We start from the raw sequence: 17,691 nt of genomic DNA, 5'->3' as shown, positions 1-17,691 counted from the left end.
CATCCAAATCCGAATGGAAGAAGTAAAACTGTCTCCATTTGCAGATGATATGATCTTATATATAGAAAATCCTAAAGACTCCACCAAAGAGTTGTTAGAATAAACAAATTCAGTAAAGTTACAGGATATAAAATCAACATACAAAAACCAGTTGCATTTCTATATACTAACAATGAACTATCTGAAAAAGAACTACAATAATCCCATTTACAGTAGCATCAAAATGAATAAAATACTTAGGAATAAATTTAACCAAGGAGGTAAAAGATCTGTACATTGAAAACTATGACACTTTGATGAAAGAAACTGAAGAAGACACAAATAAATTGAAATATATCCCATATTCATAAATCAGAAGAATTAACATTGTTGAAATATCCATACTACCTCAAACCACCTATGGATTCAAAGCAATCAAAATAATTATATTTTTCATAGACATAGAAAAAAAATCAATCCTAAAATTCATATAAGTCCCTAGATAGCCAAAGGGATCCTGAGAAAGAAGAACAGAGCTAGAGGTTTCACAATTCTTGATTTTAAACTATATTACAAGACTACAATAATCAAAAAGTATAGTATTGGCATAAAAACAGACACATAGATCAATGGAATAGAATTGAAAGTGTAGAAAGAAGCTCACACTTATGCAGTCAACTAATATTTGACAAAGAAGCCAAAAATATTCAATGAGGAAAGGACAGTCTCTTCAACAAGTGATGCTGGAAAAATTGGATATTCGTGCACAAAAGAATGAAATTGGACCCCTAACTCACACCATTCACAAAAAATAACATGAAGTGTATTAAATAATAAAAGAACCAAGACTATAAAACTACTAAAGGAAACAGGGAAAAATCTTCTCGATATTGGTCTTGGCAATGATTTTTTTGGATGTGACACCCAAAGCTCAAGCAGCAAAAGCAAAAATAAACAAGTGGGACTACACCAACTAAAAAGTTTCTGAACAGCAAAAGAAACTATCAGCAAAACGAAAAGGCAGTCTACAGAATAGGAGAAATTACATGCAAACCATCTATTTGATAAGATATTAATATCTAAAATATATCAGGAACTCATACAACTCAATACCAAAAAGAAAAAAAAAGATTAAAAAATGGGCAAAGGACTTGAATAGATGTTTTTCCAAAGAAGATATACAAATGCCAACAGGCACATGAAAAGATGCTCAACTTCACTAATCATCAAGGAAATGTAAATCAAAACCACAATGAGATACCATCTTACAACAGTTAGAATGATTTTTTTTTTTTTTAAGATGTTGGGGGTAGGAATTTAGTAATTTATTTATTTATTTTTGCTGTGTTGGGTCTTCGTTTCTGTGTGAGGGCTTTCTCTAGTTGTGGCAAGCAGGGACCACTCTTCATCGTGGTGCGCGGGCCTCTGACTATCGCGGCCTCTCCCGTCACGGAGCACAGGCTCCAGAGGCGCAGGCTCAGCAGCCGTGGCTCATGGGCCCAGTCGCTCCACGGCATATGGGATCCTCCCAGACCAGGGCTCGAACCGTGTCCCCCGCATTAGCAGACAGACTCCCAACCACTGCGCCACCAGGGAAGCCCCTAGAATGATTATTATCAAAAGAGAAGAGGGAATTCTTCTACACTGTTGGTGGGAATGTAAATTGGTCCAGCTACTATATTAAACAGTATGAAGCTTCCTCAAGAAATGAAAAATAGAACTGCCATATGATCCAGCTATTCCACTTCTGGGTATATATCCAAAGGAAATGAAATCACTATCTCAAAGAGGTATCTATACTCATGTGTTCATTGTAGCATTATTCACAATAGCCAGGACACGGAAACAACCTAAGTGTCCATCAACGGATGAATGGAAAAAGAAAATATATATATACTACACTGGAATATTATTCAACCATAAAAAGGAAGGAAACCCTGTCTTTCATGACAACATGGGTAGACCCTGAAGGCACTATGCTAAGTGCAATGTCAGATAGAGAAAGACAAATACTCTATATATTCTCATTTATATATGGAATCTAAAAAAACTGAATTCATAGAAATAAAGAGTAGAATGGTGGTTGCCAGGGGCTAAGGGGTGGGGGAAGTGGGAAGATACTGGTCAAAGCGTAAAAATTCCAGGTATAAGATGAATAAATTCTGAGAATCTAATGTACAGCATGGTGACTATAATTAACAATACTGTATTACATACTTGAAAACAGTGAAAAGAGTAGATGCTAAATGTTAACAGCACACACACAAATGATAGTTATGTGAGGGGATGGAGGCGTTAACTAATCTTATTGTGGTAATTATTTTTCAGTATATACAAGCATCAAATCACCACATTGTAAACCTTAAACTTATATATGTTATATGTCAATAAAATATCAATAAACACAGATGTTACATGCCTAATGTTGTTTTACTATGGAAACAAAGTGACAATAGCTAAAGGCCCAAGGTCATTTTAGTCTGTGACTTTAAAAATGTCTAATAAGTAGTATACTATAAAAATTAGGGAATAAGTATTCTAAAATTAGTGTATTTGTAGTTAAAAACCAAATTATAGGTGAATATATATGACAAAAGAAGTCATGAGAATTTCACAAAATTATTTGGGTCAAGGAAGGATACCTGAGCTATGGATTAGATTAAAAAATCAGAGGGGCTACAGCAACCAGTTCTTGTGAATATAATCTTATTAACGTAAAAAAATTACAATTTTCCACACAAAACACAAGTCTTCAGGTAAACAAAAACAATTCACATAGACTACAAAAAGATACAAACAAATAAATAAAATAGGTGTTAAGTTGGAGATGAAGATGGTTAACAGAAAATTTTAAGGAATGAGGTGGGTAATGGCAGCAGTCCACATAATTACTTCAGGCAAACACAGAGACCTCTGAAACTGTGAAAAACAAATTCATTATCATAACAATCCTTGGAGAGAAGAACCAAGGAAATGCTATCATTACATTTAGACTTTTTACAGGAAAACTAGTCAAGGCTACAAAAGAATCTTAGAGTCTTATCTGCTTCCTGTCTGTGCTTTGTAAAATCTACCACCACTACCCCACCCCCAACCCAGGTAGTGAACTCTGATAATGGTCTAATACTGACCTTCAACAACAGTCCAACCAAAATGACTGGTGATAAGAGCATGCCTTTAGCAGAATTATCAGTACCACATGCTATGAGAACTACAACTCTGCATACAGTGCTGTTTTAGAAGCATCTTTCTTTCTCCTTTCCTTTCTTATCTTTTCCTTATTCTTTCCCTGGAAAAGTAAATTTTGAATATGTAAGCGAAAGATAACTAAGCTCAAAATGCTAGAGAGTAAAATAATGACATTTGATATTCAAATGGCTAATCATTGTGTTATGGCGCACTTCATCCATACACAGAACTCTCCTAGGAGATATGACTGCCATTTTCTTCATGGCTAGTGTATTAATTTATTCAAGAAAAACCGATGCCTTCTGTGCCCAAGGCACTATGCAGATACACAGAATGCAAAGAATAATAAGACAAGGCAGTTCTTGAAGCTCCCAGTCAAGTCAGGGAAAACTCCCTATTAATAAATAAGGAAAAAGCAGAGTAGAACTTCCATACTCTCCCTTGAAGACATTTAGGAATCAATATATCAGTCCTGTACTGCCTATCTCTAGACTTTTTGTTGTCTGAGGATAAAATCTCTAATTTATTCAAGCATTGTACTTTTTTAAAAAATAAAAGGCGTACATATGAAGAGTTAAATAGTTGTACAAGTTTTCTAAATATTTGTATTGTAAGATAAAGGACAAATGTAGAAAAGCATACAAATCAAATGTACAGCTTAATGAATTATCTAACAAACACTACCTAGGTCAAGAAGGAACTTTGCTAGCAGCCCTAGAAGCCCCTTCTATGTGCCTCTAATCACAATCACCTCTCTACTGCCATAAGTAACCAATATCCTGACTTTATTAACCATTTTCCTGACTTCTCCTATAGACATTCTTATCACCCAAATGTGCATCCCTAGACACTATAGTTCAATCTCACTCTATTAAAAATGGGATGTGTTTCAAATCTTTTTTTAAACAAAATTTTGGCCACACCGCGTGGCACGCAGGATCTTACTTAGTTCCCTGACCAGGGATCGAACCCACACCCCCTGCAGTGGAAGCACGACGACTGGACAGGCAGGGGAGTCCCTCAAATCCCTTTTAATCTAGAGGTTCCTCCTTCATTCCTTGTAATTTATTTGTTAAAGAACCTGGGACGGGCTTCCCTGGTGGCGCAGTGGTTGAGAGTCCACCTGCCGATGCAGGGGACGTGGGTTCGTGTCCCGGTCCTGGAGGATCCCACATGCCGCGGAGCGGCTGGGCCCATGAGCCATGGCCACTGAGTCTGCGCGCCCAGAGCCTGTGCTCCGCAACGGGAGAGGCCACAGCAGTGAGAGACCCGCGTACCGCAAAAAAAAAAAAGAAGAACCTGGGACATTTGACCAACAGTTTCCTAGAGCCTGGATTTTGACAACTGTAGTCTCTTGGGCCAACGTGTTCCCCATCTTCTGTATTTCCTATGATCAGAATCAGATTTAAGTTCTCTGGCAAAACACAGGTAGTGCTTGGCAAGGTTAGGAACATAATATCTGCCTGTTTTTCTTCTGCGAGGGTTGTAAAATGATGTTCTATTTCGATAATTTCTTTTTCATTTATTTTTGAAGCTTTTCTAGAACTTTAGAGAAGCTGAATTATACAGGATGCATTCTTTCTTGTCTTTTTCTTTTTGCGGTACGCGGGCCTCTCACTGCTGTGGCCTCTCCTGCTGCGGAGCACAGGCTCCGGACGCGCAGGCTCAGCGGCCATGGCTCACGGGCCCAGCCGCTCCGCGGCATGTGGGATCCTCCCGAACCGGGGCACGAACCCGTGTCCCCTGCATCGGCTGGGGGACTCTCAACCACCGCGCCACCAGGGAAGCCCTGTTTTTTTTTCATTGAATATAATTATTTTCAAATTAATCCATACGGTAATTGTAAGGCCAGCAGGTCCGAGGAAGGGCCCAGGGAGCCAGACGGAACCCCCGCCAAAGTGGCTGATGCAACCGACACCTGACATTGCCACACTACTCGGCCCCGGTCTTCCCGCTCCCCGAGGGGCGGAACCAACGGCTCTGAGGCTGATGCAACCGACACCTGACATTGCCACAACACCCGAGAGATTACCAAAAAAGGGCTGCTTCACACAGCAAGCACCTCCCCTGCGTCCACCCCTATAAATTTTGTTCGCGCCCGCACCTGGGCGAGACTTCTCTGGCCCCTTTCTCTCGGACCAGTGAACCTCGCCCGGGAGCGTTCCCAAATAGAGCATGTTTAAACTCTCCTCCGTTATTGGTGCCGTTCCTTACAGTAATATGTATCAACAATTCATTTCTTTATATTGCCCAGTAGTATTCCATTGTATGGATATGCCACAGATTATTTATCCATAACCATTATTCATTACATTTATGGACACTAAGCTTGTTTCCAGATTTTCACTATTATAAAAATATGGATATGACCATTCATTTACAAGTATTTTTTATGGACAATGCTATCATTTTACTTAAGTAAACGCCTAGGAGTGAAATGGCTGGATTATTTGGTTTATTTAACTTTTTAAAAAAGTCAAACTGCATTCCAAGGTAGCTGCCCCATTCACAATCCCATTAGCAGTAAACTAAAGTTCCCATTCCTCCACTTCAGGCAGCCCTCTGAAAAGCTGGAATGCTAATATTCCTCTCCCTCCTTCTCAAGGGATTGTGCACCTTCTCCCAACGCAGCAAGCCACACCTCATTCTTCTTTGTTCCCAGTGGCCCTCAGGCATCCCAAATATGCTAATTTTGTCAGTGCTCCGAATATGGCAAGACAGAAACCATTTCCTTGGCCCAGCACTTTGTAAATCTGGAACATTGGACGGACACTCCACTTTTCTCCTTCCCTTTCCCCCAAGGAGAAGCTGCAAGCTGGGCGTTCTCTTCCAGTGCTGGCTGTGCTGGCTGTGCTGGCTTGGGGGTGAGGCTGACCAGGTAAAGTGAACTTGCTCTTCTTACCTGTTTCAATGTAGCTGTTCTCAGCTCTGTGATCAACTGGGGTACCACACCTTCTTAAGTAGCTTCTGGAATTCTCACAAAGGTTTTTTGGTCTGTATATAATTGTTAAATTGATGTTTCTGTGGGAGAACGAGGACTGGGACTTCCTATTGTGCCATCTTGCTGATGTCACTCCCTAAATTCTCACTCTTGACTGTCCATCTCCTTCACTATTTAAGCATAGTTATTTTAATATCTGATAACTACCTTCTGGTGCCCCTGGGGGCCTTTTATATTGTCTCTGGTTTCTTTTATATTTCTTTCAGATAGCTTTAGTCCTCATGTTTCTGGTTATTTTTTTTAACTTGATGGTCTGCTTTATTTTTTTTTAATTAATTTTTTCATTGGAGTATAGTTGATTTACAATGTTGTGTTAGTTTCTGCTGTACAGTAAGGTGAATCAGCCATACATATACATATATCCACTCTCTTCTAGACTCCATTCCCATATAGGTTGTTACAGAGCACTGAATAGAGTTCCCTGTGCTATACAGTAGGTTCTTATTATCTTTTATATACAGTAGTGTGTATATGTTAATCCCAATCTCCCAATTTATCTCTCCCCCTTTCCCCCTTAGTAGCCATATGTTTGTTTTCTACATCTGTGACCTATTTCTGTTTTGTAAATACGTTCATTTGTACCATTTTTTAGATTCCACATGTTATCATATATTTGTCTTTTTCTGTCTGACTTATTTCACTCAGTATGACAATCTCTAGGTCTATCCATGTTGCTGCAGATGGCATTATTTCATTCTTTTTCATGGCTGAGTAATATTGGTATATGTGTACCACATATATTGGTATATATGGTATATATATGGTATATATGTACCACATCTGCTTTATCCATTCCACCGTCGATGGACATTTAGGTTGCTTCCATGTCCTGGCTATTGTAAATAGTGCTTCAATGAACGCTGGGGTGTCTGTATCCTTTCAAATTATGGTTTTCTCTGGATATATGCCCTGGAGTGGGATTGTTGGATCATATAGTAGCTCTACTTGTAGTTTTTTAAGGAATCTCCATACTGTTCTCCAATAGTGGCTGTACCAATTTACATTCCCACCAACAGTGTAGGAGGATTCCCTTTTCTCCACACCCTCTCCAGCATTTACTGTTTACAGATTTTTTGATGATTGCCACTCTAACAGGTGCGAGGTAATACTTCATTGTAGTTTTGATTTGTATTTCTCTAATAACTAGTGATGTCGAACATCTTTTCATGTGCTCTTGGCCACCTGTATGTCTTCTTTGGAGAGTACTGGGCATACATGTAAAATTCTGTAGATATATTGGAGGCCTAGAATGCAGTTATCTTGCTCCAGAAAGGATTTACTTTTACTCCTACTATAAGGCTAAAGATAGTAGCATTAAGGATCATTTTAATCTGTTTCTAGGAACTGAAATGATTTCAAGCTGTAGTTCAGGCCCTCAGGGGGACTGTCTACTTGTGATTTACCCTCTCCCAGGATATGGTCCTTTATAGTCCCAACTCAAAGCAAGAGAGCTTTGTAAAGGAATTTCCCTTGGAAAAATGTGAACTCCGATTCTCCCCTTCGCCGTTGGATATCAATAGTACAGAGATCAGTTTTTCAGTAACTTCTTTCAAAATCAAGAGATGCTTGAGAAAAAGTGGTCCCAAATATTTGGTTCACTTCTCTAGGTTTTTTTCTTCTCTTGGACCATAGTTTGGTCATTATTTACTGCTTCTGACGCTTTCAAGTACAAGTTGTTTATACTTGTATAGCTTTCCTAGTATTCATTGTTAAGAGGGTTAGTCTGAATTACAAAGGCCATCATTACTGGAAGAGAGGTCCAGGTTTTATAAATTTATACTTTATCTATAGCAGTTTTTCTCATGAGGAGTGCTACTAGTATTTGAGGTAAAAAATCTTCTCGTGCACATATATTATGCATGAAGAATGTTTAATATCCCTGGGTCCTAGGCATGAATGCCAGTAACAATCCCTCCCCTCCCCGTCAAATCACTGTAAAAATGCAAAAGCATGAGAGGTTTATAAGGCACTCATTAAGTATAAGATCAATGGTAGCATTTGGGAATGTGAAATTTTGTGTCATATCCTATTCCTCTTCATGGTAGACCTTTGCTTTGATTGACCCTTTAGAGGTATACAGGCCCTCTTAACTGAAAAAGGTCAGGTGAATAGTGGTTAGATAAAGTCAATTAAGTCAGTGATTAGGAGGGACCATGGACAGGCTGTAGGTAGTCCATGAACCCCTAAGATTATATCTAAAAGTTCGTGGAGGGAGGTTTTAGTCAACAAGATATTCTTTAGAGAAGTAAGTACCACCAGGGAGACAGTACCTATTTCACACGTTAAGGAAAATAGCTTTAATTAAATTAGAACTTGGTTGAGATGACTCAATGAGCAGAAACTTTCAGGGAGGAAGAGAAGGAATATGTAATTTTTGAGAGTTTAAACCCCTAAGGTGGGGGCAGATGTAATAGAGAACTACTACTTTGGGGTTGATGTCACCTTTCATCTTTATTAGGATACTAGAAACTCTACTTGTATTTACATTAATCTCTTCTAAGGCTTTCTAAATTTCACTGACTGAAGGCACAGCAGAAGAATCAGGATGGGGCCAGTAAAGAAAAAGGAGAGATAAATTTCAGAGTTAAGCAGGGAGTAAAATTCAACATGAGATAGGAGGGAAATAAGAAGGTAGAATTTTTGTGCAAGGAATTAAGAATTCCATGGAGAACTACTAGACTATGAGCCCCAGGAAAGGGAAGGTTTCAATTCAACTAGAAAAAGACAAACACAGATGGAGAACAATGAGAAAGACTGAATCAAAGAGAGTGGAACACCCTTACACAGGTACATATAAAGGATAAGTACGAGGTAAAGTAAGTGGGAATCTCTGGCAGCATTGGTCTAAAACATACACATTTTTAAGTTATAGTACTCCTTTAATGAAGTATGAGCTGTCCAATGTACAGAGGGCACTTTCTAGTGTCCTCCCCCTAATACGTCATCCTAGCCATTGCTAGAAAATTAAAGTCTGATACAGGTGGTAGGATGAAAAGGATGGGACTTTTAGTTCTATCTGACAAGGTTTCTATAAAAGCAATTCATCTAAGGAAAAACAAAATATACTATCTATTCGTCTTTTAAAGCACAGAAGATATGTTTACTTTCTAAAAGCTTAATTGACTTAAGAGCAAAAGGGGCCTGGGTTAATTTTAAAAAAGAATGAATACTAGTTAAGATTAGAACCCATATAATTATATAGTTTATATATCAGTTATCTAATGGTTTGCTTTTTATTTTCCTGATTTATGTCAGGTGATGTAGGCTTAAAATAAATCTTTTTTTCATAGGCTTTTATAAGAACACTGAAAATGGGAGGAGACATACCCAATTGCTGGAACAGGAGAGCCGCACTAGTGCCTGTGACAGGAAGACTATCATGCAAGGGAGTCTGGATCAGCTGTCTATCTCCTGCACCCAAGGAAAACAGCTTCTGCAGAACGGGCGGAAAACACACACACACACCACAAATGATTTCTTTTCAGATATTTTCTTAAGATAAAAAAACCCCTTTGAAGTTCAAATTTAAAGCAGATGATGACCATGTAAGATCCAATTAACAGATGTGAAGGGCAATAATGCAGCCCGAAACATTCAAGTTACTTTGTGTCCAAATGAATACAGTACAAGAAAATTCAGTAGTTGAAAGGTGAAAATTTAGTAATCATGAGATACACAAATCATTGATAATAATACTTAACTAAAAAATAGTAAAATGTTAAAGCTAACATTTATATGACAGTTATATGTCAATAAAAGTGGAAAAACAAAAGAAATACAGTAATATGAACCATGCATGTAATTTTAAAATTTCTAGCAGCTACAATAAAAACGTTTTTAAAATTAAAAAATAAATAAAATAAAATCATGTCAACAAAATTCCCATCATAATAAAGGCTCATAAAACAACTCGGCTGCTTTAAAGTTTAGGTCCAATCATGACCAAACTCACATTTCATATTATGCCCTTGTAGCAGAAATAGGAGAATGAGGGAGGAGAGTGCAGGAGGAAAAAAACCTTAAGAGTAACCAAAAGGCACTAGGAAAGACAGGAGACAGCTAAAAAGGCAAAGGGCACGGGAAAAAGATGCCATTTTTACTATGAGTAACATCTCTATCGGACTGAGGATAAAAAAACTGTAATTTTTAGAGGGCTGTCCTTTTCCTCAATATTACATAAGAATAAGCAAAATAAGTGATCAGCTAATCAATTTTAGGACTTAAGGAAAGGAGCCTTTAAAAAAAAAAGTTCTCTAGAAATATTAAGTCATAGCAACTGAAGTTCTCATTTTTCTACTTCAGAGACGAATATAAAAATTTCAGGACATACAGAAGATGAAGAACATGCCACTTTGAGAAAGTTTTATTTCAGTAGAAGAGTTTAATGTCCTCATGGGCTCAATCTATGACAAAATCCTTGGGAAATTTTAAGGTATAGATTATATTTTCCAAAGAAGATCTGTGATTTTGGACAATGGTTAACATTATCATTACTAAAGGTAGCAAACTGAAATGAGAAAAATAAGCCCTCCTCTTTTGAAGCTTAAATGCAAGCTATTCTATTAAAGATTACACACAACATACAAAATGGTTTTAGGACCACATATAATTGCTTTTAACCAGGGAAATGAAGAAATGAATTAATCTATCCAGAAGTAGTTATAATGTTACAAAGAATTATATTAAAAGTTTTCTTAATGTTACCTCCTAATTTTTATCCCTGAAAAAATTTTTAAGTTAATAAAATGAGGCGTAATCATAGAGAGGAATAATAAGAAAGGTACAAAGAACACATCTGAAGTTCAACTTAAAAAAGTGTATTTCCAAGAAAGCGTAAGGTAGAGTTCAAGTTACACAGAATATGACTTCTAACTATGCTATGTGAAAGGTGAACCCTGTGTTAAAATTAACCCTATGACCTAAGAATGGAATCTTGAGTCTCTAGAAGGCAGACCATAGGGACAATGCTTAATTAAACTAAGATCCTCTTTAAAATGAAAATATTTAAAGAATTCTTTCTTTCCTTTTCTTCATAAATTAAATTTACTGGAGGAGAGGAGAAGAGAAGCAGGCCCTCTTCATCTCCCTTTTTATTCTATTTACCTGGGACCCTCCAGCCGCTGGGACAAGACACGCACACAGGTTTGCAATGAGACTTTCCAAGGAGACATTCAGAGTGTCCACATATACAGTATAGATCAAACCCAGGCAAGCCTGAAAAGAAAAGATGCATGTAGTTATTTCATGGAAAAAGCAAGCACTAAAAATAAATTGTTGTGACATCTGCTTCCAGGAAAATTTCTCTTTGAACCTAGTAGATTCTACAGTGACCATGGAATAAATTTTAAGCAGCAAATGTTATTAAGTTTATTAAATTTTCCTCTAGAACCAGAAGCTCTAAATGAGCTTTTGAGATGAGTTTATAAAAAGCAGAAATCCATAATTCGTAAAACAGGTGTTTGTGCTTAGATAATCACTCTAGCAAATTTGTGGGGCTTAAAACTGTTTCTGTCTCAACTTATTTTGCAGAACTCCAAATTTCAAGATAAAAACTTAGAAACTTTATCTTGTTTTGTGATTCTTATAAATTCAGAACATTTATTCTACAGAAAAACTTAACTTATGTGAATTATTACAAAGAATAGCAAAATAGAGACAAGATATGATTAACTCTTTAAGCTCAGAAGGTAGGTGGTAAAATGGAAGATAAAATGTAATCATATGAATCTCTCAGTTTATTAAAACATAACTAAAAAATTAGCATCTGTTAGGAGTTAGCCACTGTCATTGAAATCTTGACACTAAGAATATATATAATCTCAACAATATGAAAATGTTTTCCAGAAATTATGTATCAATTTCCCAAATCCTTGAGAAATTTTAACGTATAGTTTATACCTTCCAAAGAAGATCTGTGACTCTGGACAATGGTCAACATTACTATTATTAAAGATTGCAACTGAAATAAGAAAAATAAGCCCTCTTCTTGCAAAGCTTAAATGTATTTATAACTAAATTTTTTCCACATTTGCAAATTCTAACTATCTAAAAAAATAAAATATCTGGAAGTAAACAATATTTTAAAGCTATATGGATAGCAGTATGATCACAGCTATTTGAAATCACAAATACTTATCCTATTTCCTTGAACCTGGACTCCTAAAAAGAAGATCAACAAAAATACACTAAGTTGTTATATTACTAATGCATTTTAAATTTGATACAGGTAATCAAATGATTTCTTTAGGATTCATAAATTTTGGAGTCAGTAAAGATGGGACCTATTTTAAAACAAACACTACATCCTTAGAAGTTTAAATAGTCATATTAACTTACTCAGGTACTTATTTTAACCAACATGAAATACATTTCTTCTGTTCACAGTAATTTTATTGATGAATTCCTAATCAATTTCATGATACTTTAGATGCAAAGAATTTGTGGCTCACTCAAAATAGATTTATACAATAATACAAATCAATAATGACAACTATGAGTTCTTTACCCTAAAAATTTCTGGATAATCTAATCTGGATACCAACACCAGGCTTTTGGGAGCAAACACTTCTGCAGGCTGAATTAAACCAGGCACTTCCACTTCACCTTCAATCTCATCTTTCTTTGTTCCCTAAAGAAAGAGACACTGTAATCAACAGACGAACAATTTCCTAGGTTTATAACTCACAAAATATAGACATATCACACACTTTCATGTAATTTACAAAATCCAAAATTAATTACAAAATATAATTTACAAAACTCAAACTAAAAATAAACATACTTTGAGAGGAATCTGAGAAGTAGGCAAAGAAATTATGAAACAGGGCATACTTATTTCATTTTTGAAAACTCCTTGAGCTCCAGATATATACCACAATTTTATTTGAGCATTTGGTTTCTGTGTGAAGTACCAGTAATCAAAGGTAAATAAGACACATTCATTAGTGACCCATACAAATACAAATGACACTCACTTAATGGAAATTCAGCTTTCAAGGAAAGAAAAAATCTGTTTTAGAAGTAAGGCACTACTTTTCATTTTTGCTTTTTGGACTTCTCCCAATCTTTCAAACAAAAGCGATAATCATTTAGGATTATGTTGCAGAATACTCATTGCTCTTAAAAGTAAAGCCCAATCAGCTCTAAATTCTTTTTGCTCAGAAGCAACAATGTTGATTTTTTTAAAACAGAGGATATTTTTATACACAAAACTGAGTTTCAGAATGTACCTAGTGCCACTGAACTGTACACTTAAAACTGGTTGAAATGGTAAAGCTTATGTTATGCATATTTTAGCACAATAAAAATATCTAGAATTTTTTTAAAACCCTAAATGTTCAGTGATTAAATACTAGTTAATAAAATAAACTTTGAAAGATATTATTCTCATTAGTCAACAAATATTTCCTGTGCACCTATTGTTCCATAATACTACATGACGCACTATAAAAGTTCCAAGTGAAAAGAAAAAAAAAACAAGGTAGTATTCAGATTTATTTCTATATAATATTCTAAGATGCTAGGACATTTTCCCTTACTAGAATCCTCTTCACTTTCTTTTCCATTAATCAAAGGTCCAGCTTAGGAATTATCTTCCTTCCTGAAGCCTTTCCTTTACTGATTTTTCTCCTACTATTAATTCTTAGCACAGTTCATCAACATATCACACATTTGCTCAACTTATCTCTCCTGCCAAACCTCTCTCCCAAATGCCACAAAATGCCATATCCAACTGCCTGCTTGACCTCTCCACTTAGATGACTAATAGGTGTCTCAAACATGTCCAAAATACAGCTCCAATCTTTCTTCCCAAACTCTACTCCTCCTGCAGTATTCCCTATCTCAGTTAATGGAAATTCTATCCTCCCATTTAGAAAATCAAAAATCCTGATTCCCCTCTCTTTCATAACCCGTATCCAAACTGTCAGCAGTCCTGATTTCTCACCACCTCCACTGGTACCACAGTACTGTGAGTCACTATCATCACTTGTCTGGGTTATTTTAACAGCTTCCTTTAGTCTCCTCTGTTCCTCTTTAGCCCCACTTTGCTTCCTTGCTGCTCCTCAAACATGCTGGGCATGCTCCCACATAAGGGTCTCAAGAACTGTTATTCCTTTGCCTGGAACAGATACAATAAATAATTCCCTCATCTCCCTTGGGTCTTCATTCAAGTAAACTTCTGCTCTGTTTAAGCCTTTGTTGGCACCCTACTTGAAACTGCAATGCCCTAACACTCCCTATATCCCCTTCCTTAATAAAAATAAAATATATTTTCTTTTTCTCCACGGCATGACAACATATTATCTATTTCACTTATCTTTGTTTTCTGGTTTATCTCCTCCACTAGAATGTGCTCCACAAAGACCAGGATTTCTGTTTTGTTCACTGGTAATTTCCCAGTTACTAAACCAAGAGCTGGCCACATAGTTGATACTTACTTAATATTTGTTCACTGCATTCATGCAGGAATGAATTTTCTTAGAATAGTTTTCTGGGTATTTTACCAAGGGAAGCTTTTTCCCCCTACTTGTGGAGGCCAAGAACTGTATTTCTGTCTCCTTTGGAGCCCGTATAGTTTCTATACAGTGAAATATAACCAAGTATTAGATGTCTATGGAATGCACATTTCCAAAGGGAAATATCTGTTTACTTTTTATTATGTGTGATAAGATCCATATGCTCTTGAAAGATTTTCATTTGTTACAAAGCAAAAGCTAAAATTAGGTTGGGTGGTTCCTGGAATTCTTAGAAATAATAAAAATGTGATGAATATGAATTTACCAAAGATTTCCACACTTAATGAATCATATTCTTTACGGATTACTAACAAATTTTGTCCTTTCAGGACAAAAGAATGACTGAAATTCCTGAAAGAGATAAAGCTATCCACAATTTTATGAGATTGTGATACATGCCCCAGAGTACCGTGAGAAGTCAGCTTGAGTAAGTGCATAACCATTTCATATAAATGACCATTAACCTGCATTAACCTAAACATAAAATAGAATGCATTGGTCATTTCTTAAAGCTATCCTTTTATTAAATATTCACTAACTGGAATAATTATTAACAAGAAAGAAAAAAGGTCCGATATAATGTTAATCAATATTAAATAAAGACAATTCCATTTTTCTTTTTTTTTTTAATTAAAAAAATTTTTTTTTCTTTTTTTATTTTATTTTTGGCTGCTTTGGGTCTTCATCGCTGAGTGAGGGCTTTCTCTAGTTGCCGCGAGCAGGGGCTACTCTTCATTGCAGTGTGCAGACTTCTCATTGCGGTGGCTTCCCTTGTTGCAGAGCACGGGGTCTAGGTGCGCAGGCTTCAGTAGTTGTGGCAGGCGGGCTCAGTAGTGGCTCGCAGGCTCTAGAGTGCAGGATCAGTAGTTGCGGCGCACGGGCTTAGTTGCTCCGTGGCATGTGGGATCTTCCCAGACCAGGGCTTCAACCTGTGTCCCCTGCACTGGCAGGCGGATTCTTATTGCACCATCAGGGAAGCCCAATTCCATTTTTCTTTACATCTCTTTTTAACTTTTTATTTTATATTGGAGTATAGCTAATTAACAATGGTGTGATAGCTTCAGGTGCACAGCAAAGGGACTCAGCCATAGTCTTTACATCACTTTTTATTATAGATTTTGACCTTTACTTTGTAAATGTGCTATAAATCATAAGATGCTGTTATTCTTAATTCCAATAGCTCTCCTGTAAGAATACAATGTCCCAAGTTTAGAGAAAGTTCATATTCCTTTTTTCAAACCAAAATGTACTGCTGTGATTAAAAAATATAAAAATTCTTGTTTATAATAAGGCTTATTCCAGGAGATAGTAATGACGTAGTTTTGGTTAAATTTTTCTATAAGTAATATATCATGTAAGGGAATAGTGCCTCTTCTTTATAGCTGCTAGAATACCTTTTGTGTAATAACTATGTAGTGATACTAACTTTGTTTTGCATTTTACAATGACAGATTTTCACATGTCGAAAAGATGTGAGAAACTTAACAATAAGCTGGAAATCAAAAACACAGGACACAAATGTAATAGATATTGTAATAATGATTGGAAATTTAACATTTTATAGTATAAAACATTTTCACGTATATTATCTCATTGAACAATATTTACAAGCCTTCTTCTAAGCTAAGATTATTCCTTGGTTTTAGTAGGTCCCATTAAAAATACAAATTTACCTTAAATACTGTTTACTGAACTGCCTCACACTGACTTGTAATGTGACCTTATCTCTTATACGTATCATAAGCACATGCCACAACTTGCCCATTTATTGATATTTTTTCTATTGTGCTAAGTTCATTTTCAACAACACTGTTTCATACTAACTCTCCCTACAAAATTTTGTTAAACACTCATTTTAAAAGGAGGATGAAAGGAATTATGCAAGTAAAAAACTTCCAGTTCTGCATTTCCTTTTTGAAAAGTAAGTAATTTATTACAGTGTACCATTATATAGATTTGCCTCAGTTAAGCAATTTAAGGAATTTAAGATTTTCCAAAATTGGAAATAAGTTTTAAGTAGTTGCAAAATTCTGTAAGGTCTACAGTTCCCCCAGCAAACTTCTTCATTTCTTGCCAAATAATCCCTTAATCATGTTGACACGTCTATATGACAAAACCTAGTTTATCCTTGCATTGGTCTGGAAAATAATGACTACATGAAACATACAAATTTTAGGATAACAAGGCTTCAGACAAATCAGGCCACTAGTCTTCAGTTCAGAATCCAGTTTACCTCTAGCAAAGAGAATATCCTGATATTTCCCCCTTCAGCAGCTCCTGTGTGCTACAGTATTCCAAAGGAAGGACAAATTCATTTGTAGGGTTACTATACATTCACCCAGAAAGCTCCGTAATTTTAAGTGGTGCATAGTCTGTAATTTTTTAAAAAAAATATACTCATAAGGCAGCATTTTCCAAAGTGTTTTCTGCTGGAAGCTAACAGATACTGCTTAGCCAAAAAGATCTAATCAAAACATTTTGGAAACAGTAAGTTAAAGCCAAGTTAAAAAGGTTTCTTTACTGCAGGATTTTTCAGACTTTGATATGCAAATATTATTTCTACAATGCCAAGCAAAGGAGATATAATATAAATTATTTCTCCAACTTACTGGACCACTGAAACCCTCTTTATTACAGAGCATCAAGAGGACCTAGTGCCCTATGGAACACATGCTGAGAAAGGCTGTCACAAGCTATTTTGGGACAGAAAATGTACAAAACTGAAATATGTATATATTCCTGTGTTCTATATCCTTAGGAGGCTAGCTTAATACAATGTTTATTTCATAAATATATTATTATACTTAACATCTGTTTCATTAATTCTCACATTTCATAAAGTAAAATAAGATTTGAAAAGATTAGAAAATGGACAAGACTGCTGGGAGCTAGGGTGCTTTACAGCTGCCCTAAGAAAATATTCAGCATGCCTGTGGCCCATTTGCACCAGATGAGTTAGGAACTTCTACTTTGGACCAGGGGTTCTCACACTTCACTGTGCAACAA

The 17,691-nt window shown here is 36.2% G+C and overlaps 1 protein-coding gene across 5 annotated transcripts in view; it reads right to left on the bottom strand.

Moving 5' to 3' along the window:
- The window catches only part of SBF2 (SET binding factor 2), a 454,162-nt gene that overhangs the window by 224,948 nt on the left and 211,523 nt on the right, over nucleotides 1-17,691 (bottom strand). For all 5 annotated transcript variants that reach the window (XM_089915171.1, XM_022555691.3, XM_089915172.1 and 2 more), the window contains 3 exons: nucleotides 12,675-12,797; nucleotides 11,273-11,383; nucleotides 9,497-9,602 (listed from right to left, as the gene is read on the bottom strand). In XM_089915171.1, coding sequence (XP_089771297.1) covers nucleotides 9,497-9,602; nucleotides 11,273-11,383; nucleotides 12,675-12,797 — 340 coding nt within the window. The remainder of the gene's footprint in view (nucleotides 1-9,496; nucleotides 9,603-11,272; nucleotides 11,384-12,674; nucleotides 12,798-17,691) is intronic.

Source organism: Delphinapterus leucas, chromosome 7, assembly GCF_059928025.1.
Source record: "Delphinapterus leucas isolate spDelLeu-1000000601 "Yukka" chromosome 7, BTC_Dleu_Yukka2, whole genome shotgun sequence".
Lineage (NCBI taxonomy): Eukaryota > Metazoa > Chordata > Mammalia > Artiodactyla > Monodontidae > Delphinapterus > Delphinapterus leucas.
This window is presented reverse-complemented; position numbering and strand designations above follow the sequence as displayed.